The 24605-nt window shown below is 42.0% G+C and overlaps 1 protein-coding gene across 1 annotated transcript in view; it reads right to left on the reverse strand.

Annotated features, from left to right (window-relative positions):
* Positions 1-24605, reverse strand: part of slc36a1 (solute carrier family 36 member 1) — an 85563-nt gene that overhangs the window by 59676 nt on the left and 1282 nt on the right. The window contains exons 2-6 of the mRNA XM_034690905.1: positions 17532-17611; positions 12219-12359; positions 3690-3804; positions 3467-3557; positions 460-548 (exon numbers count right to left, since the gene is read on the reverse strand). Of these exons, the coding sequence (XP_034546796.1) occupies positions 460-548; positions 3467-3557; positions 3690-3804; positions 12219-12255 (332 nt within the window). The 5' untranslated portion in view covers positions 12256-12359; positions 17532-17611. The remainder of the gene's footprint in view (positions 1-459; positions 549-3466; positions 3558-3689; positions 3805-12218; positions 12360-17531; positions 17612-24605) is intronic.

A 24605-nucleotide genomic window follows, 5' to 3' on the forward strand; every position in this document is an offset into this window, starting at 1 on the left:
TTCTAACGGTGAGCTTTTTGATGTTGGTGAGTTTTGTGCGAGTGAAACCGCAGATTATTCTGAAAATGAAGTTTGTTTTTAAGGAGATTATCAAAATCCAAGCTGTTTCTGACCCTGGAAAATGAATGTTTTAAAATAAAGCTCTTTGCAGACTTTCACACTTTGTACAGGCTCGATAATTAGTGACGCTTAGAAATGGAGCTCAATCCTGTGAGTAATGGACGACCAGCTCAAACGACATGGCCTTGGCGGTGCTTTTAATAAGACGCTTGATATGCATGGGGGTGTCATTAAAAAAATATGACCCTATAATCCCAATTTAGCAGGAAATAATCTAGAGAGGGTGTTGAGAAAAAGAGAAGATGCCTGTACTGCTCTGTGAGGATGAGCTGACATTTAAAAGTCAGTTCATTTATTATGTGTGTTAACGAGGTGTGGCTGCAGAGGTGTTTCACTCACTTTACACTGAGGTGGTGGGAACATTTGACCAGCAGCCTCATACAGTGGACGGCTACGACCCCCATACACAGCAGGCTGACCGGTCCGAGCTGAGGAGAGAGAGAGAGAGAGAGAGAGAGAGAGAGAGAGAGAGAGAGAGAGAGAGAGAGAGAGAGAGAGAGAGAGAGAGAGAGAGAGAGAGAGAGAGAGAGAGAGAGAGAGAGAGAGAGAGAGTACAGGGGGTGAGTGTTTGCTTTAGGAGGTCAAAAAAACATCAAAATCAATTTCAGGGTGCTTCATAGCCAATCAGAAACTCCTATCTGGAGCTTAAAGCTAAATAAAAATAAACATGAGTTTGAAAAACTCCAGTAAAAATGATCCCGGTCAAAAATAAACTTGTTCAGATCCCATTTTCACTCCTCAAAGTGTCATGTCAGGCAGAGAAAGAGAGAGGAGTATGAGACTGGAGACACTGGATCTACGTGTTCGAAGTGTAGGGTTGCAAAGGGGTGGAACATTTCCAGTAAATTTCCATGGGAAGTTAAGCTGAGGGAATTTTGGAAATATTCCAAATTGGAAACTTGCCATGGGAATTAATGGGAATTTATGGGAATTAATTGAATTGAATTGAATTGAATTGTGTGGACCCCTGGAAGACTAGCGACCATGAATGGCTACGTTTACATGAGACTTTTAATTCCTCTTTAATTCAGAATTAAAATTAAATCCTCTTTAAAAAGATTAAAAATGACCTTGTAAACACCTAACTCAGAATAAAAAGGACCATTATGAATTAAACTTCAATCTGAAGTAAGTGTCTGGTTTATTCTGATTTTAAATCTGAATTGAATAATTCCTCCATCATGTATACGTTCATTCCTCTTTAAATTAATTCCGGTCGTTCTGAGCATGCTCGTTCCCTTGTCCTGTCGCCATGACGCACATATTCCAGGATGAGGTAGAGCAGCCGTTGAACTAACCGGCTTTGATTCGCCAAAGTACGGTCTTCCGCCTCCCTTCTCCGGTCCTCTATCTCTCTTCTCCTCCTCAGCTGACGAAAGTGAAGCAGTACGTTTGTGTCGAGCTGCTTATTCAAAACTAGAATCAAAGTGAAAGTTGTTCTTATTGTGTGGTCTTCCATGTTGTAACCGAAAATGAAAGAAGCAGGAACTGGAGTCTGTTTTCTTCAAGTAGACGTAGACTGCCCCTGTCCAATCAGAACCCTTCCCAACCCCCAGACCTTAAGAGGAATTGAATAAAGACGATGATAAATAAAGACGTTTTCCATGTTAACCTCAATTCGGAATTACTATTTCCATGTAAACGCGAAGGAGAAAACTTTAAATACGAATTATTTCATTCTGAATAATTAATTCAGAATTAAAATACATCATGTAACCGTGGCCAATAAAGAATGAAGAATGAATGGGAATTAACTGGGAATTGAGGGTAATTTAACTGAAAGGTACCATATCCAAGCATAAATATTTGTTTTGTTATAAGCAGACATCCATCCAAAATAACACAATTAATGCTTAAACATATTTTCCCCAACTATATTTAAGTTCCCTATTAAGAGCCAACCTTCAATTTAGTAAATTCCTGATATATTCCCATGGAAAGTTTTCAACTTTGCAACCCTATTCAAGTGTGCTCCTTAAAATGTCCTTTAACTTTCCATTTCCATCTCATCGTTAAGAATCAACAATCTGGGTCAAGAGCAGCTCAGCCTAACTTGTTCCTCAGATTTATTTTAAAGGTGACATATTCTGCTCTTTTTCATCAATATATATTGGTCTAAGAGGTCCCCAAAACAAGTCTTTAAAGTTTATTGCTCATAAAAACACTTTGAAATCAGATTTTGGCATGCCTGAAAAACCCTCTTTTTCAGCCCTGCTCAGAATAGGCTGTTTTCTCTCTGACCACGCCCCCTCGGGAAGTGGGTGTGGCCTCGGCTCTCCAGCACGTTGATCTAATGTTTACATGTTGGCTGAATATACACGGCTGCTCACAGACCCGCGTTACTTCAACCCTCTGAATCTGATCCAGAAGTATGTCGACGTGTGCCTTGGTACACAGCTACCAACATGTAACTATGTAGCTATGCTAACTAGCGCTAGCACTTTCCCATGAAAAGTAAAAATCATCCACTAGATCTTCAAATCTGCAGACGTGGGGAGTAAAACCGACCTTTGTGTTTATTAAGACAGTCTACAACTAGCATGCCTCCTTCCTAAGCTCCTTGTTAGCACACATGTGTGCAGGGAATGAAAAACGGAGGAGGGGTTGAGTTGTATTTTATACAGTCTATGGGCTGAACAAGCTCCGAGCTCTGACTTCCTGTTACAGACCGGATGGCGTTGTGACGTATGAAAAACACTGAAAATTGAAACGGCTGGTTTCAGCACACATTTACAGAAAGGTGGAGAAATCAGAACAGGGGCAGGATGGATTCTTTTACTTTTTGGGGGGTTTGTAGACAGGGACACATATTTCAGGTGCAGAACCATTAAAAAGTCCATTTTGCATGATATGTCACCTTTAACTACATCAACGTTATCATCGAAGTAAAGCAGCTGAAAGTCAACGACCAGCTTCGTCACACTTTCTTAGAGCGCTGTGGGAACAGTTCATATCTTATCTTGCAGCGCTAACAACCTGTGTGATGGCTTCAACCACAGTCTCTCACTTTGGTGCAACATGTAAATGCTTTCACACCACAACCGCAGCTCTCTGCATGACTCTGTCAACCACAGTCCCAGGTGGGGGAAGTGTAGCTCCCGGAACATCTGATCTGCATGTGAAAAATTAAATGAACTGTGTGTGATGAACTGGCTTAAGAGCACGTCTCACGGTGCATTTTCAATGATCCAAGTCTGGCTGTGTTTGCTGTGGCGGCACAACCCGCCTGGGTCGCATCTGAGCTTTATCGTGACTATCTGACAGTAGTTGAAACAGAATCTAATTCAGTGTCTGCAGACCTGTCATGTGATCCAGTGTGGTCAGATAACAGACTCTGTGTACTCACCACCAGCCCTGCATTCTTAACAGCCAGAGGCAGACCCAGCAGCCCTGTGCCGATGTTCCCTTTTAACAAGTGGATAAGAGTCTGACAGAACCTGGAGGAGAACAAACAGAAGTTACACAAACCATCAAACTGCTGCAGGTTTGTTTTTATTACACTTTTAAACCTGATGGATGGACAGTTGCTGTTTCCTGTTAGGAGCAGGATCCGGTTTTCTGATACTTACGAGGTTCCCGCCCTTTCTCCAATCCTCTCGTAGTTACGCTGAGGTCTGTTAGGTCCGGGGGGAGAGGGACAGAGGGCGTCCATTTCTGAGGGATTTTGGTCAGAGAATAAAGAACCTGCAGAGAGAGAGAGACACAGGACAGTGTGAGCAACACTAACATAAAACTCAGACTTTACAGGATCATAAAGATGATGTCCTATTTTTATTTTACAAGAGCGAGATAAACTTGCAATAAAGTGTACGACCAAACACACAATAGCTTTGTAATCGAAGCATTAACTGCTGATGAACGACGTTTAAACAGACATTACTTTATCAGTTTGAAGGTGTTTGCTTAAGGTGGTTGCTCAAACAGGATCTGCCCTGAAAGCAGAGTCCCTCGTTATAAAGACAAGGTCCTGTCAGTAACAGGAGCCTGGCAGATCCAGGATTTTAAAGACTGGTACAGACAGGAAGTCTAAGGGATAACAGTCACTGATCATCAAATATAGAGTCTGACATGGTGACATTTTGAGCTAGGACAACGTCTTGTGCTTCAGTTTTGGAGGATGGCAGCTGTTAGATTTAATGGTCTGATTCAACCCCTCTTTCTGCATAGACTTAATTTAAAGCTGGGGTTGGTAGTCTCGGTAAACCAGCATGAATTTGAATGTAGCTTTTCCTCATGACTCCGTCTAACCCCTCCCCTCCTCCCTCAGAGCTCCTCCAAAACGACGCCCCCCCCCCCGCTCACATGCACGAGCGCCGCTGATTCTCGACCATATGATGGTGACTGATTCAAAACCGGTCCTCACCAAAACATTCTCATAGTGAAAGTTAAAAACACAAACAAACATGGCTGCTGTTAGCATTCACAACTGTCATGCTAGCATTATCCAGTTGTACCGGTAACATGATATCAGGAGAAAAGTTATAACACATATATAACACTGTAACAACTCTACTGTTTGTTAAACGCGTTCACTGTAGATGTTCTTAATTCCTACAGTGTTGACGGTCAGTGAAGGCATCAGGAGAGGTGTAGAGTGTGTGAGCGGGAGAGAGGAGAGACAAGAGGAGAAGTTCTTCATTCATTCAAACATTGATTGTTGTTTTGTTGGTTGGCGTGGTAACGGCCGACAGTGACCGGTTATTAAAGCTCAACGTGTTCACGAATCGGCTCGTCATCACTACAGCGTCCGGACGGACGCTACAGTACATCTAGATTTTCTGTAGGACTTACTGAACGTCATTAATTATTCTGCTTGTTGGTGAGAGCTTTTTAGACTCTGATCCGGACTACAGTCCTGAGCAAAGCACCTCATCAGGTCAGAGGGGACAGGCCCGAGGACGAGCGAGAGGGGCAGTAAATAGAGTCAGGGGAAGTAGAGGCAGGAGACCGGGACTCGGAGGAGTGCACGCCGGGGAAATGTACGCGCAGGAGGAGGGCAGAACGGCTGGACGGGATTTGATTGGTGTAAATTTTGGGGAGCCAAAAAACGGTGATTGGTTGGTGTTTTCCCAGGTTTACTCCGGCTGTAGATAGCAGCTTTTTTTCACTCTTTTTTAGGAACACATTATGTATTGATTGCCATCAGGACATAAAGATCATTTTAACCAGTATAACAAAAAGTGGATCTAAATCTGATTACCAACCCCAGCTTTAATGGACATAATAAACAAGGTAAAAGCAGTGTGAACTATGCTCCACTATGTTTCAAACCGAATGAACCAACCTGATGTTTGCTGAATAATTCTATATAAAGATTTCAGCACTTCTGCAGCTTCGTCTAAAGTCACACTTCAACTGAAGAGTGTTTTAGTGATCAGATAAGTGTGCAGGTTGTGCTCTGCTGCAGAGAGAATGATCTGCATGAAATACAGTAAGAGCCAGGCTCAGTTCAAAAAGCCTGTGTGTTGTTTATTAGGTGTACTGTAATGTATTGCTGCAGAGCAGAGGACCTGGGCACAAAGGAGCTAACTGCTAGATTTCACAGAATGACGTCTGTAACCAATAGGATAAGAATCGCAGGATGAGTCATGATACGACACGACAGGATACAATGTGGTATGATGTTACACAACAGGATATGATACTATACCACATGAAATCATCAATACTGTAGGACACAATGCAATATGATACAGTTAGATACAATGCAACACAAAATGACATGAAACAATACGACACAAAAAGATACGATGCAAATACGACATGACATGGCACAAAACGAATTGATAGAACATGACACCATACGTTAGATGCAACACTACACAACGACATGACACGAAACGATGCAATACAAAATTACACTGCAGAACACGACACAATACCATACCACATGACACCAGACAACACAACATGCAACGCTACAATACAATAAGAAACAACAAGACATGACACTGCATAAAATGACCTGAAACGACACACTGCGACACCACACGAAACAATGTGATAAAGGCATGACACTACATGACACGATACTGTACAACATGACACTAGACAACACAACATGTAACACTACAATACTATAAGATACAGTAAGATAACTCCCAACTAGGGATGACCACAATTAATCGATTATCGAATAATTGATTGTTAAGAAATTACTCGAAACACACATTTTTGTTATCAATTTTCCGTCACGTGGAACAAACATCATGTGGTCTCATATTACACTCAGCTATCAGGGAGGTGTTTTAAAGGTGACATATCACGCTTTTTTCATCAACATATATTGGTCTAAGAGGTCCCCAAAACATGCCTTTAAAGTTTATGCTCAAAAAAACACTTTGAAATCAGATTTTGGTCTGCCTGAAAAGTCCTCTTCTTCATTCCTCATCAGAACACTCTGTTGTCCCTCTGACCACGCCCCCTCAGGAAGTGGATGTGCCTCGGCTCTCCAGCACGTTGATCTAATGTTTACATGTTGGCTGAATATACACGGCTGCTCAGAGACCACGTTACTTCAACCCTCTGAATCTGATCCAGAATCTGATCCTGACGGAGAGGCGCCTGTAGCAGGACCTTTCTGAACCATTGGTCACAGATTTAGTGTTTCTTGTTGTTTTATTTATCAGTATGTAGACGTGTGTCTTGGTACACAGCTACGAACATGTAGCTATGTGGCTATGCTAACTAGCGCTAGCACTTATCCATGATAAATAAAAATCATCCACTAGATCTTCAAATCTGCAGACGTGGGGAGTAAAACCGACCTCTGCCAGAAAGGCAGCAGGACCTTTTCTGAAGGATTGGTCACAGATTTAGTGTTTCTTGTTGTTTTATTTGTCAGTATGTCGACGTGTGTCTTGGTACACAGCTACAGCTATGAACATATAGCTATGTGGCTATGCTAATTAGCGCTATCACTTATCCATGACAAATAAAAATCATCCACTATATCTTCAAATCTGCAGACGTGGGGAGTCAAACCGACCTTTGTGTTTATTAAGACAGCCTACAACTAGCATGCCTCCCTCCTAAGATCCTTGTTAGCACACGTGTGCAGGTAATGAAAAACGGGGGTGCGTCAGGTGTCCACGAACGCTTTTTAAAAGAGGATCAATACAAAACTGCTGCCAACAACGACACCGACACGAAGGTTGACAGCTTTAAACAGGACATTTCCCACCTTTGGATACGAAGGCAACAGACAGGTGGGAAATTCAGGTACGCTACGTTTACAGAGCAGCAACATCAGAGCCGTCTGAGCTTTTCTGCAGCTGGACTGATAATGACCCGATTGCGCTCCTGGCTGACACCTGACTGAATACACATGTTGATTTTTTTCAATAAGAACGAGGAGAAAGAAAACTGGACACTGTGAGTCTGAAGTACTTTTCTGTTAGTATTATGAGACTTCACTTTATAAGATTAAGTCCGCGGAGAATATTTTAATGAGCCTGATCGTTGATATTCTGCGTGTCAAACATGTACCCGTATTCAATCCCGTCAGTTTTATGCATTTTGTTGCTGTAGAAAATAAAATTTAGGGGGAAAACAACGTATTTGGCATTGTTTTTGACGTACGACTAATACTTTTTTTTAATCAATTAATCGATAATTGATCTTTAACATTTCCGAAAATCAATCACGGAAACTACTTAAAATGTACATCCCTAGTCACGATACGATAGTATCACGATATATCACAATATTGGGATATATTGGGATATTCTACTCAGTTAACTAAGAAAAAATCGAGATGGTGTAAATGTAAATCACCCAATTATTACTCAAAATTGAAAGGACAAATTAAGTCAAAACTATTTGATTAAAAACAACTTTTCCACTTTATTGTTTTTTGAAATACTGAAGTTGTATTTTAGTTCCAACTCGGCTAAAATATGAATTTTTATGATAACAAAAATATCGATATTAAGAGTTGAAATATCGATATCATATTGGAGGTCAAAGTATCGCGATATATTGCTGTATCAATATTATTTCACACCTCTAATACAATAAGATACAATAAGATAATTCACAACATGACACAAAAGGACACAAAACTATAGGACAACGACACAATATGGAACGATACAACATTAAATACGACATGACGGCACACAATGACATGACACGAAATGATCAGATACAATACTAAACAACACAACACAATACTATACTATACTACACGAGACAGCACAACACGTAACGATATGATACAATAAGATACGACACGACATTTATTTATAAGTACATTTGACAAAACTACACCTGCCACTAGGGGTGCAACGGATCAAAAAACTCACGGTTCGGATAGTATCACGGTTTTGAGTCACGGATCGGTTCGGCAAAAAAAAAAAAAAAGCACACAAGACAAATATAACTTTGTCCTCCATTTATTTTGTAAAACACAACATTCAACTCAAAATGTCCAATTCAGGCATTTAAATGATATGAAAACAACTTAAAGTGCAATTTAAGGCATATCTTCTTCCTTTAAGAAGAGGGGGCGTGTCTTCAGCACAGGGCTCCTCATCTCCCACTCCGCTCTGATGAAGTTAGCGGTCATAGCTATGTAGATCCCGTTGCCCTGGAAGTCCACCCGTCTGTGGTGAGCGCAACAGATGCAGGAGGTTTTTCAAGTTCCTCTACTCCTCCACTTGCCATGACTACCACTGCGCTTGACGAGTGAGTGTGGATTGAACATGCGGTCATCACGTGAACACAAGCAACTTCAACCAATCCGTGGACCACGTCTGTGCTGAACCGTGGAGAGACGTCCGTACGGATCAAGGATCAACAATGATCCGTTGCACCACAACCTGCCACCAAAACGCTTGACGAAAAGGGACAGAACTCTAAAACGTCTGTCAGATTTTGTCCACAATGACTTCATGACAGAAGAAATCACAGCATGCTTGGGATACACTCGTATGTTTCAAAGTGAGTGTGTAAAACTTGATGATATCTGGATATATCTTGGATGTTAACTGTGACTATAAATCATGCAAGTGTCCGTCCAAAGAGAAGAACTGAAGCAAGATTAAAACCAGGAACCAAAGCCTCATCTGTAGAGCATTTCAGTCACTTCTCTCCAAGTCAAATATAAAGTTTATACCTATTCTTAAAATGCATCTTTACCCCCTCTGTGTTCGAGCAGCATCAGAGTCTTTTTTGTGCTTTCTGCTGAGCACTACGCAATATCATCAACAATGTCATGTGACCGAATTCAACAGAGGGATTCCTGCAAAAAAAAAAGTCTCCTGAGAACTGTAATAATCACAAGACAACTATTATGAGCTTTGGCTGTACATCCTGAAGTCTCGGCCTAAACAAAAGCCCTGCTGCTTAGCTGAACTCCTGCCACGGGCCTGTTTACTGATGTGAAACACACCGCCCAGGCTGCTGGCCTCAGTGGAATTCACTTCAGTCTCTCGTGACTCTTGTTACCCTTTAAGCATTAGAGAGGAGCCGAGGGCCGAGGAGAGATGAAGAGCAGAGCGTTGGTTGTTACGTCAGTCGACTGAATGTCTTCTCGCTGTGTGAAAACTAATACAGGAGTGAAACTGAGGCTCGTCTTTACATCACAAAGTGTTTTAAAATCTCCCTGCTGAACTCGACCTTCACACCACTCCTGAGAAATGCACAACCAAACTTGTAAGTTCAAGCAGCGGGGGGTTCAACTTCAAGTTCAGCAGAGCCTGCACACACTGTGGAGATCATGGATATCACTGAGCAAAGACGATGCAAACTCACTAAGTTTCATCACCGCTGCAAGATTAGCAAAAAAAGTTTGTGTCGCTGTTACAGAAGCTCACAAAGACAAAATGATCTCCACAAACATCCAACCTTTTTAAAGCTGTTTGCGATCTACAGCGTAGCTTTCTCATCATTTGTTTATTGCAATGATATCCACACAACATCACAACACATTAAGTGTGTGACCACGCCTCTCTGCAGCTGAAACAGAAGGCCAGATGTCGGTATCCATTCAAGAAGTTCTGGTACTAGGGATGTAAAAATGTTGGAAATGTTAATGATCAATTATTGGTTAATCATTAAGAAGAACGTAAAAGTTGTCCATGTCAAAAACAATGCCAAACGCGTTTTTTGGGGCGGCAGTAGCTCAGTCCATAGGGGCTTGGCTTGGCTTGCCAACCGGAGGGTCGCCAGTTCGAGTCCCAACATGGACGGAGTTTGGCAAGTGGACTGGTGGCTGGAGAGGTGCTGGTTCACTTGCCTGGGCACTGCCGAGGTGCCCTTGAGCAAGGCACCGAACCCCAACTGCTCGGGGTGCGCTGGTTGATGGCAGCATCCTCACTCTGACATCTCTCCCTAAAACATGTCCATTGCATGTTTGTGCTTAATATTGTATGTATACACCAAACTGTGTGTGAAGCATGACCAATAAATATAACACAAGTGGAAAAATTCAATTTCCCCCCCTGGGGATTAATAAGTACGTTTCTTCTTCTTCTTCTTCTTCTTCTTCTTCTTCTTCTTCTTCTTCTTCTTCTTCTTCTTCTTCTTCTTCTTCTTCTTCTTCTTCTTCTTCTTCTTCTTCTTCTTCTTCTTCTTCTTCTTCTTCTTCTTCTTCTTCCCCCTGAATCAAATCTTCCTTCATGATACAATGTTTATAACTGGCAGTATTGAATATCTACGGATCGTATTGAGGTGTTCAAAATGTTAAACACGCTGAATATCAACATGTGGAGCAGGCTCATAATCTCTGCAGACATACAGTCATAAAAGTGAAGGCTCAGACTTCAACAAGGGAACTGAACAGAAACATGTTTCAGACTCACAGTGTCCAGTTTTCTGTCTACTCGTTCTTATTGAGAATAAGCATGTGATCGTGGTCAGGGGTCAGCCGGGAGCACAACCGGGTCGTAATCAGTCCGACGGTGGTGAAAAAAAGCGCTCGTGGAGACCTGTCACTCAGCTGCAGCCGCCAGCTGAGCGTCTCCGCTGTCAGCAACACTGAAACATGCTTTAAACTTAAAACACCTTCCTGATAGCTGAGTGAAATATGAGACCACATGATGTTTGTTCCATGTGATAGAAAATCAAAACTAAAAAACGTGTTTGAGTAAGTTCTTCACAATCAATTAATCAAAACTAGTTAATTGGTGACATCCCTAGTTTTGACATAAGAAAACTCAATGTTTTTTTAATTGAATAATTGATAATTGGCCGTTAACATTTCCAAAGATCGATCACAGAGAATACTTAACAAATGTTCATCCCTAATCTCCACAAACGTCCGACCTCTTAAACGCTGTTTGCCTCTAAATGGTTCAAACATCTGACGAAGCATCATTGACTTCCTCTCTCTGACGCAGGGTTTGTTTTTCTTGTTTCGTACGATGACCACGCCTCTCTGCAGCTGAAACAGAATGCCAGATGTCGGTATCCATTCAAGAAGTTCTGGTACCAAACATAGCTGAACCACGCCTGACCTACCCGACACGTCCTCAAACCGGTCCCTGATTATCCTTAGGAAGCTGGGAGCAGAGGAACAGTTAATCCAGACACAGCTCTTCAAGACGGTGGTGAATTGAACTGAGCTGTATGCGATGATGTTATGAACCCCGGCTGACGCAGATGGACGGGCAAATATTTGCAGGTTGTGTTTGACCAACGAGCGTGAAGACGGCGCTGATATGCTCTGCTTTTGTCCTGGACAAGGTTTAAGGTGACAAAATAATCTGATATGAAAGAATGAAACTTGCCAGATTACTAATGTGAAGAGTTCAGGATTAAATGCAGTAATAGATCTATTAGGAAACACAATAAAGAACAGAATGTGGAATAATGTGTTGATTGAGAAAGAGCTGCAGATACTGTACATTCATCAAAAGCTGCTGGAGTTTTAATCTTTTGTTTTGACATCCCGCCAAATTATTCACCAGCCGTGCCGAAAACATTAAAGCTGCTTTAATGATTCTCTGTCAACCTGCCAACTGGGATTACGTATAATCCCACTGAGTCTACTTGAGATTATTACAGCTAGCGCTCAAGTTTCTACACACAGCTCTTTTTTTCTGTTTCATTTAAGTTTGAAGACGATGTGCTCATGAAAGAAAAAGCGTCTGTACCTTCAGCACGGGTGTCCACATCGCTGGAAGCCATCATCTTGGGTGTGGTGGTGGTTAGTTGGTCGGCTGGGTGTCGTTCGCCCCCAGCCTCACAGATCCTCTCGCTGAGAGATCAGGGAGTCCAGCATTGACAGCTCTCCGCTGCGGAGAAGAGAGAGAGAGTGAGAGATTCAGCACCACCAATAAATCCATTCTGAGGGTAATGAGCTTTGACAGAGAAAATGACACACTGATGTTTCTGTCCAAGTCAAATGTTGCCTCTCTGACTCATCAGGGCTGCGTGTTGCATTATTTTCACTGCTGCGTGTTATCAGTAGGTGCATTTTAACCAAGAGTTCCAGGGTCTTTTAGCCCCCGGAACTACTTTACTAGGAACTGAAAGGTTCCTGTGCCCCCATTGTTGTCTGCGTTTCGACCGCGGGCTGAAGTCCCGGGTATATTGTGCAAATCAGGCCAGTGACGTATGGAGGAAAGAAAAGTAAATGCACTACACCACCAGACCAGTAGAGGGCAGTAAAACAAAGAGGAATGCCATTCATCACAGATGACACCATAGAAGCAGACGGACAGGCAGGTATCATTATGAGCAACACAACAGTTAGCCTGTTAGCATGAAGAGACTCAGCGGGTCTGTTTTAGATGGTGCTATATTTCATCACAGATGGATTCACTGAATCAACACGTGAGAGGAGATAAGCGCGAGTAGCAAAGACGTTTCAACACGGCTTTAAAATCCTTTTCAACTCAAAAAGCCGTGGCAGAGATCGGCCGGTGTTTATTGAAAAAATTTTTTGAAAAAAAATCTTTTGAAAAAAAATCTTTTGAAAAAAAATCTTTTGAAAAAAATTGAAAAAAAACTTTTGAAAAAAAAATTTGAATAAAAATTTGAAAAAAAAATTTTGACAAGAAAAAATTTGAAAAAAAAAAGTGAAAAAAAAAAATATTTGAAAATTTTTTTTTTGAAAAAACATTTTTGAAACATTTTTTGGAAAAAAAAGTATTTGACAAAAAAGTTGACCCTGGTCCTGTCGAAATAATAAATTTTCCTCAAATGTGAAATTGTGCTCCAAAAGCAGAAAAACATGAAAAAAAGTGAAAATTTTCTCCTGCGATTAAAAACATGAAAAAAGCAATGAATGAATCAACACGTGAGAGGAGATAAGCGCGAGTAGCAAAGACGTTTCAACACGGCTTTAAAATCCTTTTGAACTCAAAAAGCCGTGGCAGAGATCGGACGGTGTTTTGGTTTAAACAGCGACCCTGTTAACTGGAGACTCTCAGCCGGATGCGTCCCTCATAAACGTCTTTAGACCATCATTAAATATCTGATGAGGATATTTTGAAATCTTAATACAAACTAAACTAGTTTGCATTCCCAGGAACTCCCTCTGTGTTTCAACAGCTGTGTAAACTCCACAAACACTGACACGTTCAGCTGAAGGTCTCCAGTTTACACGGTCACTTTTAAAACTGGAACACCGGGAGAGACGCATTCATGGTGGGAGAGAAGACTACTGTTACAAGCTGCTAAATCAAGAGAATCACAGCTTCTTCTTTTGAAAAGTACACACACATACAAAAAAGATAGAACAAATAAAAACTAATGAAAGAAAGAGAAATCAAGAGAATCACAGATGGACAAACAATGACTGGGAATAGTTTTTGGAAAAAATTGAAAAAAAAAAAATTTGAAAAATTTTTTTGAAAAAAAGAAATTGTAAAAAAAAATTGTAAACAAAAATTTGAAAAAAAAAATGTAGAAATTTTTTGGGGAAATTTTTGGGGATTATTTATTTTTTTTAAATACGAAAAAACAAAAATTGACAAAAAATAAAGAAAAAAAAAATACGAAAAAAAAAATTTGACAAAAAAAAATGTGATAAAAAAGTTGACCCGGAAGCCTGTGTTTCAACAGCTGTGTAAACTCCACAAACACTGACACGTTCAGCTGGTGGGCCCCCGGTTTCCAGGGTCACTTTTAAAACCGGAACACCGGGAGGAGAGACGCATTCACGGTGGGCTGAGAGAAGACTACTGTTACAAGCTGCTAAATCAAGAGAATCACAGCTTCTTCTTTTGAAAAGTACACACACATACAAACAAGATAGAACAAATAAAAACTAATGAAAGAAAGAGAAATCAAGAGAATCACAGATGGAAAAAACAATGACTGTGAATGGTTTTTGGAAAAATTTGACAAAAGAAAATTTGAATAAAAAATTGACCCCAAAAAAAAGAAAAAAAAGGAAAAAAAAAGAAAAAAATTTTTTTGATTTTTTTTTTTTTTTTTAATTAAAATTTGCAAGAAAAAAAATTGAAAAAAAAAAAATCTAAAAAAAAAAAATTGGCAAAAACAAAATGAAAAAAAAAAATCTAAAAAAAGTTGACCCGGCGAATCACAGCTTCTTCTTTTAGAAGATAGAACAAATAAAAACTAATGAAAGAAAGAGAAATCAAGTGAATCACAGATGTGTGTGATGTTATTGTGGACGGCGGGCAGAATAAAAACACTGCGGTTAATCTACCAATCAGACACGTTCAGCATTGCAGGCCCCGCCCCCCGAAAGCCCCGGGGCCTTTTGAAAAGTACTACCACCCTAGCAGGGGATTTTTAGGGGAGAGATTATCTACCCCTGAACTAAATTTAGACCCTGGGTCCACCAGGTGAAACGCAAGAAGTTCCTGGGTAAAGTTCCTAAGTAATGAAAGACATCACACCAGCTCCAACGAGTGTGTGTTAGATAACATATTCAGATGAAGCCGTACCACAAAACACTAAATCAACAGAGCTCCAGAATAAATGCAAACCTGCACATATTTGACATTTCTGCAGGAAAAAAGAGTCCAAACACTTCCCTGATCCTGGTTTTCAGCTCGCTTGTGTGTTTTCCTGGTTCTTATAAATAAAGTCTTCATGTTCGAGCTTTTCTTTCTGTTCTGTGACGCTCCTTAAAAAAACCTAATCATGAAGAAAACTTAATCAGGTATGAAAAGAAAAGAAAACTGTGTTTTCAAAGATGTATTTTGGAATTTTCCAAAGGTTGTTTGAGCTGCTTGATATTTTTTGGATTTGCTGGGTTTATCTCTGGATTATTTCAGGGTGGGGAGAATTTTCCAAGGATTTGGAACAAAAATACAAGATTCAACGATGCCAACTTGGTCTTTGGGAACCATTTAATCCTTGTTTTTCCTCATTGTTTAAAAATCATTGGGGCACCGTTGGCCTAGCGGTCTAGGCACGCCCCATATACAGAGGCTATAGCCCTGGACTATTTGTTGCATGTCTTCCTCAACTCTCTACTCCCCACATTTCCTGTCTCTCTCCAACTGTCCTGTCCATAGACTGTACATATAAAAAGAGGCCTTGAACACAAAACAGTCAAATAATAACTACATATCACCACAGCATACGGATGTGAGAAACATTCGTACCACGTGTATTTATTTATTAAAGTTTGACTGCAGCCCCATTCAAATGAATGGGGGAAGACAGAGTTTTTGACCTATACTGCAGCCAGCCACCAGGGGGAGCAGTTTTTGTGGCGGCCTCACTTCCGAGTGAGATGACGTCCATATAAAGTGGTGTGTATTATATATATATATATGCACTATATACAGTCTATGGTCCTGTCCATTAAAGGCAAAAATACCCAAAAATATAACTTAAAGGTGACATCATGCAAAATCGACTTTTTAATGGTTCTCTACCTGAAATATGTCACAACACCATCCGGTCTGTAACAGGAAGTCAGAGCTCGGAGCTTGTTCAGCCCATAGACTGTATAAAATACAACTCAACCCCTCCTCCGTTTTTCATTCCCTGCACACATGTGTGCTAACAAGGAGCTTAGGAGGGAGGCATGCTAGTTGTAGGCTGTCTTAATAAACACAAAGGTCGCTTTGACTCCCCACGTCTGCAGATTTGAAGATCTAGTGGATGATTTTTATTTATCATGGATAAGTGCTAGCGCTAGTTAGCATAGCCACATAGCTACATGTCGTAGCTGTAGCTGTAGCTGTGTACCAAGACACACGTCGACATGCTGACAAATAAAACAACAAGAAACACTAAATCTGTGACCAATGGTTCAGAAAAGGTCCCGCTGCCTTTCTGGCAGAGGTCGGTTTTACTCCCCACGTCTGCAGATTTGAAGATCTAGTGGATGATTTTTATTTTTCATGGATAAGTGCTAGCGCTAGTTAGCATAGTCACATAGCTACACGTTCGTAGCTGTGTACCAAGACACACGTCGACATACTGACAAATAAAACAACAAGAAACACTAAATCTGTGACCAATCCTTCAGAAAGGTCCTGCTGCAGGCGCCTCTCCGTCAGGATCAGATTCTGGATCAGATTCAGAGGGTTGAAGTAACGCGGGTCTGTGAGTAGCCGTGTATATTCAGCCAACATGTAAACATAAGATCAACGAGCCGGACAGCCGAGGCCACACCCACTTCCTGAGGGGGCGTGGTCAGAGAGCTCATTCTCATTTAAAGGCACAGACACAGAAAACAGCCTGTTCTGAGCAGGGCTGAAAAAGAGGGGTTTACAGGCAGACCAAAATCTGATTTCAAAGTGTTTTTTTGAGCATAAACTTTAAAGACATGTTTTGGGGACCTCTTAGACCAATATATGTTGATGACAAAGAGCATAACATGTCACCTTTAAATAAAAATAAAAATCACAATCACTCTCCCAGCACTAAAAGGAAATCAGCGTTCTTCATGATTATTATTTTTATCTTAAAAACATCTCAAATGTTTATGTATGCTTAAGTTTTGTATGCTTAACCTTCAATTATTCATCTGATAAACAAGTCAGGACCTTAAACTCACTCTAACAAATTCAACTTTTGTGATTTAGTGGAAAATCTTTTTTGCGATCTCATAAAAAAAAGAAGCTTAAAGGAGAGACGTAGCGGTGATCATGGTTCGTGTCAGAGTAACCGCTCGCTGGATGGTCTCTGAGGAGGGTAAAGCTCACTTAACCACGCTGTTGCGTAAGAGCAGCGCCGGGGTTTTGTGAGAAAGTGTCATGACCTGCGGTGTGTTGTTGCTGCTGCTTCTCCTTCTAATCACACAGGGGATTTGCACCGCGGCTTTACTGTCCACCTGCTGATTCACTGCTCTGAGGTCAACGCACAGTCTGGACTTTGGTGCATTTTTTAAGGAACCAGATCGTTTGCATTCTCCGGAGGCGACACTTCCTTAATCTTAGCGTCAGATAGATTCTTTTATTTCAGGTCAAATGACTTCAGCACAAAGTGAGAGAATGGATTGTCTGTGTTTACTCAAGACCCTGGCTACTCACCAAACAGTAAAGCTTTCACAGGTGGTGCAGAATCCCCCCTCCAGGTGCTGCTCCTTCTTCTTCTTTGTCCTCTCAGGTGTCTGAAAGGAGAAAAACATGTTCACAGAAGAAGTGTGACTTCCCTATCAACCACAATGTAACTGAAAGCCGGCCGCTGTGTTCAAATTACAAGCTACTCAGCACTTTTCGCCGCCGTGACATGAGAAGACTAAACCAGACTAACCACTGTGGACACACAGATAGCGCATGGTGTGCAAATCCTTACAGCAGCATGTTAAAAACAAACAGAGGGTGTTTGAGATGTTATCACGACCACTGCTCCTCAAACATATGAAAACAAAGACGTTTACTCACAAAAGCAGTGTTGTGTGTCAAGCTGAGACTTAAACATATAGAATAATCACTAGTTTTAAACTGGACTTTTGTCTGACGACACAAAATGTGCTTGTTCTCCTTTGTTCAAGCCGAGATAGTAAAGAGGGGTCAGTAGACGTGCGTGTTTTATGGATCCAGTGAGAATGCGCTGGTGTTTGCGTGCACGGATTTGATCGTAAAGGCTCCACTGTCCTGTTCCTTTTGTCCAAGGTACAATATGTTCCACCTGAACCGAATTAAAAAACAAAGAGTGAAGGCAGCGGGGTGGGAGCATTTCGGGTACGACCAAATGGTGATCTGAAGAACCTGACACAGAAGAAGTTGCAGGTAAAGTGTGGAAAACGTCAAACTTGGCACTGCACGCCAAAAAGGTAAAGGTGATACCATAGAATGTGTAAATAATGGACGTAGTGTCAGTGACGTCATCCATCTGTTTCTGAAGCACTGTTTTGAGGCCAATCGCGGCCAGCAGCCATATTGGAAATGCTGAACTCATCCAAAAGAGTGTGACGTAAAGGGGCGGGGTTTGAGCCTCCTAGCCAACAGCTCCAGTGTTCACGTCAAGTCAAGTCAAGTCAACTTTATTTATATAGCACATTTAAAAACAACCAGTGTTGGCCAAAGTGCTTTGCAAGGTAAAAAGTAAAAATTACATGAAGACAACAATAAACAACATAACAGGATATTAATGTACTCTTCACGAGGAGAAGGCCAAAGAGAAGAGATGGGTCTTCAACAAAGATTTAAAACATTCAACAGTTGGGGCCGATCTTAATTGGAGTGGCAAGCCGTTCCAGAGCTTTGGGGGCCGCTGCTGCAAAGGCTCGGTCTCCCCGGGTTTTAAGGCGACTTTTAGGCACATCCAGGAGCAGCTGGTTTGTTGACCTCAGTGCTCGGGTTGGGTTGTGAGCATGGAGAAGATCAGCCAAGTAGGATGGTGCCAATCCATTTAGGGCCTTGTATGTTAAAAGTGCAACTTTAAAATCAATCCTGTGACGGACTGGGAGCCAGTGGAGAGCACGCAGCACAGGTGTGATGTGCTCCCTCTTTTTCCTGCCAGTCAGGAGGCGAGCTGCCGCATTCTGTGCAAGCTGCAGGCGCTGAATAGACGCCATGTCTAAGCCGACATACAAAGAATTACAATAATCAAGCCTAGCCGTAATAAAGGCGTGTACAACTCTCTCTAGATCCTTAGGAGGGAGATATGCCTTCACCTTCGCTATGAGTCTCAGCTGGAAGAAGCTGGACTGAACCACAGAAGAGATTTGTTTCCTAAATTTGAAGGCACTATCAAAATGAACTCCAAGGCTCTTTACAGAGGAGTGAACATTTGCTGCGAGAGGGCCGAGAGTGCTCCCATCGAACTGTTGGGGCTGTCCAAATACAATGACCTCAGTCTTTTCCTCGTTAAAGGTGCAGAAAATTTAGGCTCAGCCATAACTTTACCTCTTTCAAACAGTTGAATAAGGACTGCAGGGATCCATTCCTCTTTATGCTGAACGGCATATAAATTTGCACATCATCAGCATAACAATGAAATGAGACGCCATATTTCTGGAAAATAGATCCCATGGGCAGCATATACAACGAGAGCAGGATAGGGCCCAAAACAGACCCCTGAGGAACACCACAAGTAAGAGGGGCTGTCTCAGAGGAAAAATCTCCTAAATGGACAGAGAAACTTCTGTCTGTCAGGTAGGATTGAAACCAACGGAGTGCTACACCCTTAATTCCACAACTATCAAGGCGTGACAGGAGAATTGTGTGGTCGACAGTGTCAAACGCAGCAGATAGGTCCAAAAGTACCAAAATGACAGAGTCACCCGAGTCATCAGTTAAAATCACATAATTAAAAACTCTTAAAAGTGCAGTCTGTCAATCAAGTCAGACATGCCCTTATTTGGGCGAAAACTCATAATCTTAATATCTTCAAAATTGCCGCGTCATGAAAAAGTTCACCCCCCCCATACAGTGTGTGCCGATTTTGTACCAGGCTGTAAACCAAGCGGCAGCCTCCGGTCTACAAATATGAGTCTAATGCTTAAGTGCTAAAAACTGCAGTTCATGGAGTGTCCACTTGAGGCTGGCTCCAGAAGTACCAGAAACCACATACACACCAATTCAAAAAAGCTGATCTTTACAGCAGAAATAAACATGCCGGGAAAGACAACGCTGCCAAGCAGACCAATCACAGGGCTTGCGGTCGGCGTCGGCTGTACGGGTAGTTACATTTTGGAGGAGGTGCACGTCGTCAGCTGCGTACGTATGCCTTGGCGTAGGTACGGGAGCTACGCGGACCCCCGGTAGTAGGGTACGCCGTCGATTCGACGCAGAAGTATAAAACAGCCTTAAGGACAAAAGGTGACTGTGCGTTTGAAGTGGTGGCACCAACATTGTGGAACGATCTTCTTGTAAATATTCACTCAGCTGTCTCCGTTGTCTCTTTAAACAGGCCTTCGACTCACCTTGTACAGACTAATGTTCTAATTATGCTTTTATATTATCCTTTCCGTTGCTAAGCGCCGCTCGAGTGGCTGCTTGTTGCAGCAGCTCTCTCTTCGTTGTTCTTATATCTGTTTAGTTCTCTTTGTATTTGGAGCCTTTCAGGACTTTTAATGACCCCTTTGTTGGCCATAGACACCAAACTGGATACGTTTGCAGGGGTGTTTTCACTATTTTTGTTCCTGTGTGTGTTCGGAGATCCTGCGTGTATCCATGGTAACATTGTTTACATACGAGATCAGCTGTTAGCAGCACGTACCATATCGAATGCTAAACGATGCTAGACCCGATGTTCCCTGCGAGCTGAGGAGAAGGAGGCAAGGACGACGTGCTGGTACTGAGGTGCTAAGAAGCTAAGAAAAGACGACATGGACCTGTCCTTCCACCCACCGTTATGGGGAATGTAAGATCTATCTACGATAAGGTGGACGAGCTAACCCAGCACCAGAGTAGCATCATGCTAACAGAGCTAACACCGGACACGAACGCCACATTGGAAGGATTACACCTGCTGTGGGCGGACAGGACACAGGAGAGCAAGACTGAACTAACTGGGGAAGAAGGCCAGCTCAGTCCTGGACCCTGTGGAGGTGGTGGCTGAGAGGAGGATTATGGTCAAGCTGTCGTCTCTGATGGACATTTCTTTCCTATATATATTCTTGTTGAAATTCTTGTTCTGTACACCGTCTTGTTTGCTGCTGTAACTCCATGAATTTCCCCGTTGTGGGACGAATAAAGGAGCATCTTATCTTATTGTCTGCTCCTTTGAACATTTCATGATTTCATTTTAATTTGAATATTTTTCCTGTGAAGCACTTTGTGATTATGAAAAGGTGCTATACTAAATAAAATTGGACTTACTTACTTACAGTGGAACCATTTAATCATTGCATCCTGAGCTTTGACACCACGTTAGTCTGGTTAATGATCTTCTTAATGAGGAAATATGATCACAATAAAGCCTTCTGTTCTGAATATGATCCTTATCAAGGCTGTAGGTGGGAATAATGATGACGTGGGATTACATAATGATGAAGATGATGCAAATTGCAGTCCCCTCTCCTTTGGAATCATCTACCAGTCAGGGTCCGGGAGGCAGACACCCTCTCTACTTTTAAGAGTAGGCTTCAAACTTTCCTTTTTGATAAAGCTTATAGTTAGAGCTGGATCAGGCTTGGACCAGCTCTTAGTTATGCTGCTATAGGCTTAGACTGCCGGGGGAACTGGCGCACTGACACACTGGGATCCTAGCTAACCCCCTTCATCACTTATTTTAACTCTTCCTGTCCCAGTAAAGTCACTAACCATAGACCTTTCTGGAGTCCCTGAGCTCCATTGTCTCGTAGGTTCCTCTGAGCTGCCGTAGACGTCCTCCTGCTGCGGACGTTCTGGACTCCAGCGGCAACAGCTTCTACTACTCGTCTCATCACTATCACCTCTCTCTCTTACTCCCCTCTATCCCTCTTTCCAGACCCAACTTGGTCGAGGCATGATGGCTGTCTAACATGAGTCTGGTCCTGCTGGAGGTTTCTGCCTGTTAAAGGAAGTTTGTCCTCGCCACTGTAACTAGCTAAATACTGCGAGGTGCAATGCTCATGATGGATTAAGGTGGGGTCAGACTGAGTCTTACCCTGTCTTGGTGTTGGGTCTCTGTTCATAATTTGACATAGAGTGGTCTAGACCTGCTCTGTTTGTAGAAGCGTCTTGAGATAATGTTTGTTGTGATTTGGCGCTATACAAATAAAGATTGATTATTGCAATAGCATCCTCTACGGTTCACCCAAAACCCTCCTCAACAAATTACAATACATGCAAAACTCAGCTGCACGCCTCCTCACTCACTCCCGCTCCAGAGACCACATCACCCCAGTCCTCCAGAACCTCCATTGGCTTCCCATCCCCTCAAGAATACAGTACAAGACCCTCCTCATCACCTACAAAGCCCTCCACAATCTAGCTCCCTCCTACCTCACCGACCTTCTGCAGCCGTACAATCCCACCACCAGCGCCAACCTCCTCACCCGTCTCACCAAAACCCAAGCACCGAACCTGGGGGGACAGGGCCTTCTCTGTCGCTGCCCCCACCCTCTGGAACTCTGTCCCCCAACACCTCAGATTCTCTCCCTCACTCACCACATTCAAATCCGGACTCAAAACCGACCTTTTTACAAAGGCTTTTAAAGTATAGTTGATTGTTTTTTAGGGCCCGAGCACCGCTGGTGGCGAAGGCCCTATTGTTCTTCTAAGGATTGATTTTTATTCTTTGTCACGTATTTTTGAAAATCAAAAATGGCTCCAAAAAGTGTCCAAAAACGTCCAAATAAGGGTGCATACTTTCGCTATTATCTCCTAGAGCTTTTCTCCGATTCAGTCCAAACCAAGGTCAACCTATAGTAAACCCATTGACGAGAAAGAATTATCAGAACAAATTCCGTTCAGACGAAAATTGTGGGCGTGCCAGACTTTGGGGCGGGGCATAAAAAAAAAACGTCACGTTTAAAATGCACGTAATTTCACCTCATCCAACACACTCATCAGTGCAGGGAAAAATTGCAACAATTTATGGGTTTTGCAAAAAAAGTTGAAAAAATTTGCTCACTAGCGCCCCCTACAGTTTATAAAAACCCCTCCCTATAGAGGTTATTTTGAGCTACATGCTTGAAAAATTTTACACATATTCATGGCATCAGGACGCACAAAAAAGCCTCTTGCACCCATATCCCAAACTTAACAGGAAGAGCGCCACCTAGCTTTGAACATGAAAAATGGCGTCCAAATAAGGGTGCATATCTTCTCCGAAGCCATTTCTCCGATTCAGTCCAAACCAAGGGCAACCTATAGTAGACACACTGACGATTAAAAACTGTTCGAAGAATTCTGTTCAGACTAAAATTGTGGGCGTGGCAGGCGTTGAGGCGGGGCATGAAACGCACACACAGCTTTGAATGTGAAGAATGACGCCCAAATAAGGGTGCATACTTTTGAGAGCTCCTCCTAGAGTTTTTCTCTGATTCAGTCCAAACAAGGCACATTCTATAGCAGACATATTGACGATTAAATTATTGTTAAAGGAATTCTGTTCAGTCAAAAATTTGTGGGCAATCTGCCAAAAGCTTCTATCTAGCTTTCGCATCATGTGGTGGCAAATATCAGGCAGCGGTTTACATGTGGCGGCGGCTTGCGTAGGCGGCAGCTGCGGGTGTGCGAGGGCCCGTTCATCGCCGCTTGTGGCTTTAATTTTGTTTTGTTTTATTGTTTCTTGTTTTGTTTTATTTTGCTGCCTTGCTTTTCTTTGCTATTTTGCACTGTTTTCCTTTCCTTTGCTTTTCTATTCTATTGTATAATCTTATTTTCCTGTAAAGCGCTTGGAGAATCTTTTAAAGCGCTTTTATAAATAAAATGTATTATTATTATTTATTATTATTATTATTATTAGGAGAGATGCACCCACAATCTTCAATGTAACATACACATACATACATATCTTCCCCTTACACTTTACTCACACATCTACAGGTGGCTGATATTTGAACACAGATGAAGTACGAGTACCAATAAGTTAAACATTGTATTGACCGGACTCTAGATAGGCCATCCAGGGGTCCCAGGTCTTGTGAAACAGCTGTGGGCTACCTCTGATGGAATAGGTGATTTTCTCCAAAGGAGCACATGAATTGACCTCATTAATCCATTGAATAATGTTTGGAGGGTCTACATGATTCCACTTAGATGTAATACATTTCTTGGCAGCTGTAATGGCTAGGCTCACAAAACCCTTTAAGCTTTGGGAGGGGAGCTTTAAGTCGGTCAAGTCCCCTAGCATTACTATCACAGGTGACAAGGAAATATTCTGCGACAATACTTTCTCAAGAATATTCTCAATTCCCAGCCACCACTGTCTTAACTTATTGCAGGACCACACTGTATGTATTAGCGAACCAATTTCCAGTTTACATCGAAGGCAGAGAGGGGATATATCTGTTTTAATATGAGCCAGTCTCTCAGGTGTAAAATATGCCCTGTGTATAAAATTGTAGTTGCAGAGCCTATACCTGGTGTTAATGCAACTTCTCTGTGTTTGCTCATTGATCTGGCTCCATTGTTCATCTGTTATATTAATCCCCAGGTCCCTCTCCCATCTGTCTTTTAGTGCTGTTGTGTTGGTCGTTGAATATTCTAACAATAAACTGTATATCT

This window comes from Notolabrus celidotus, chromosome 8 (genome assembly GCF_009762535.1).
Source record: "Notolabrus celidotus isolate fNotCel1 chromosome 8, fNotCel1.pri, whole genome shotgun sequence".
Classification (NCBI taxonomy): Eukaryota; Metazoa; Chordata; class Actinopteri; order Labriformes; family Labridae; genus Notolabrus; species Notolabrus celidotus.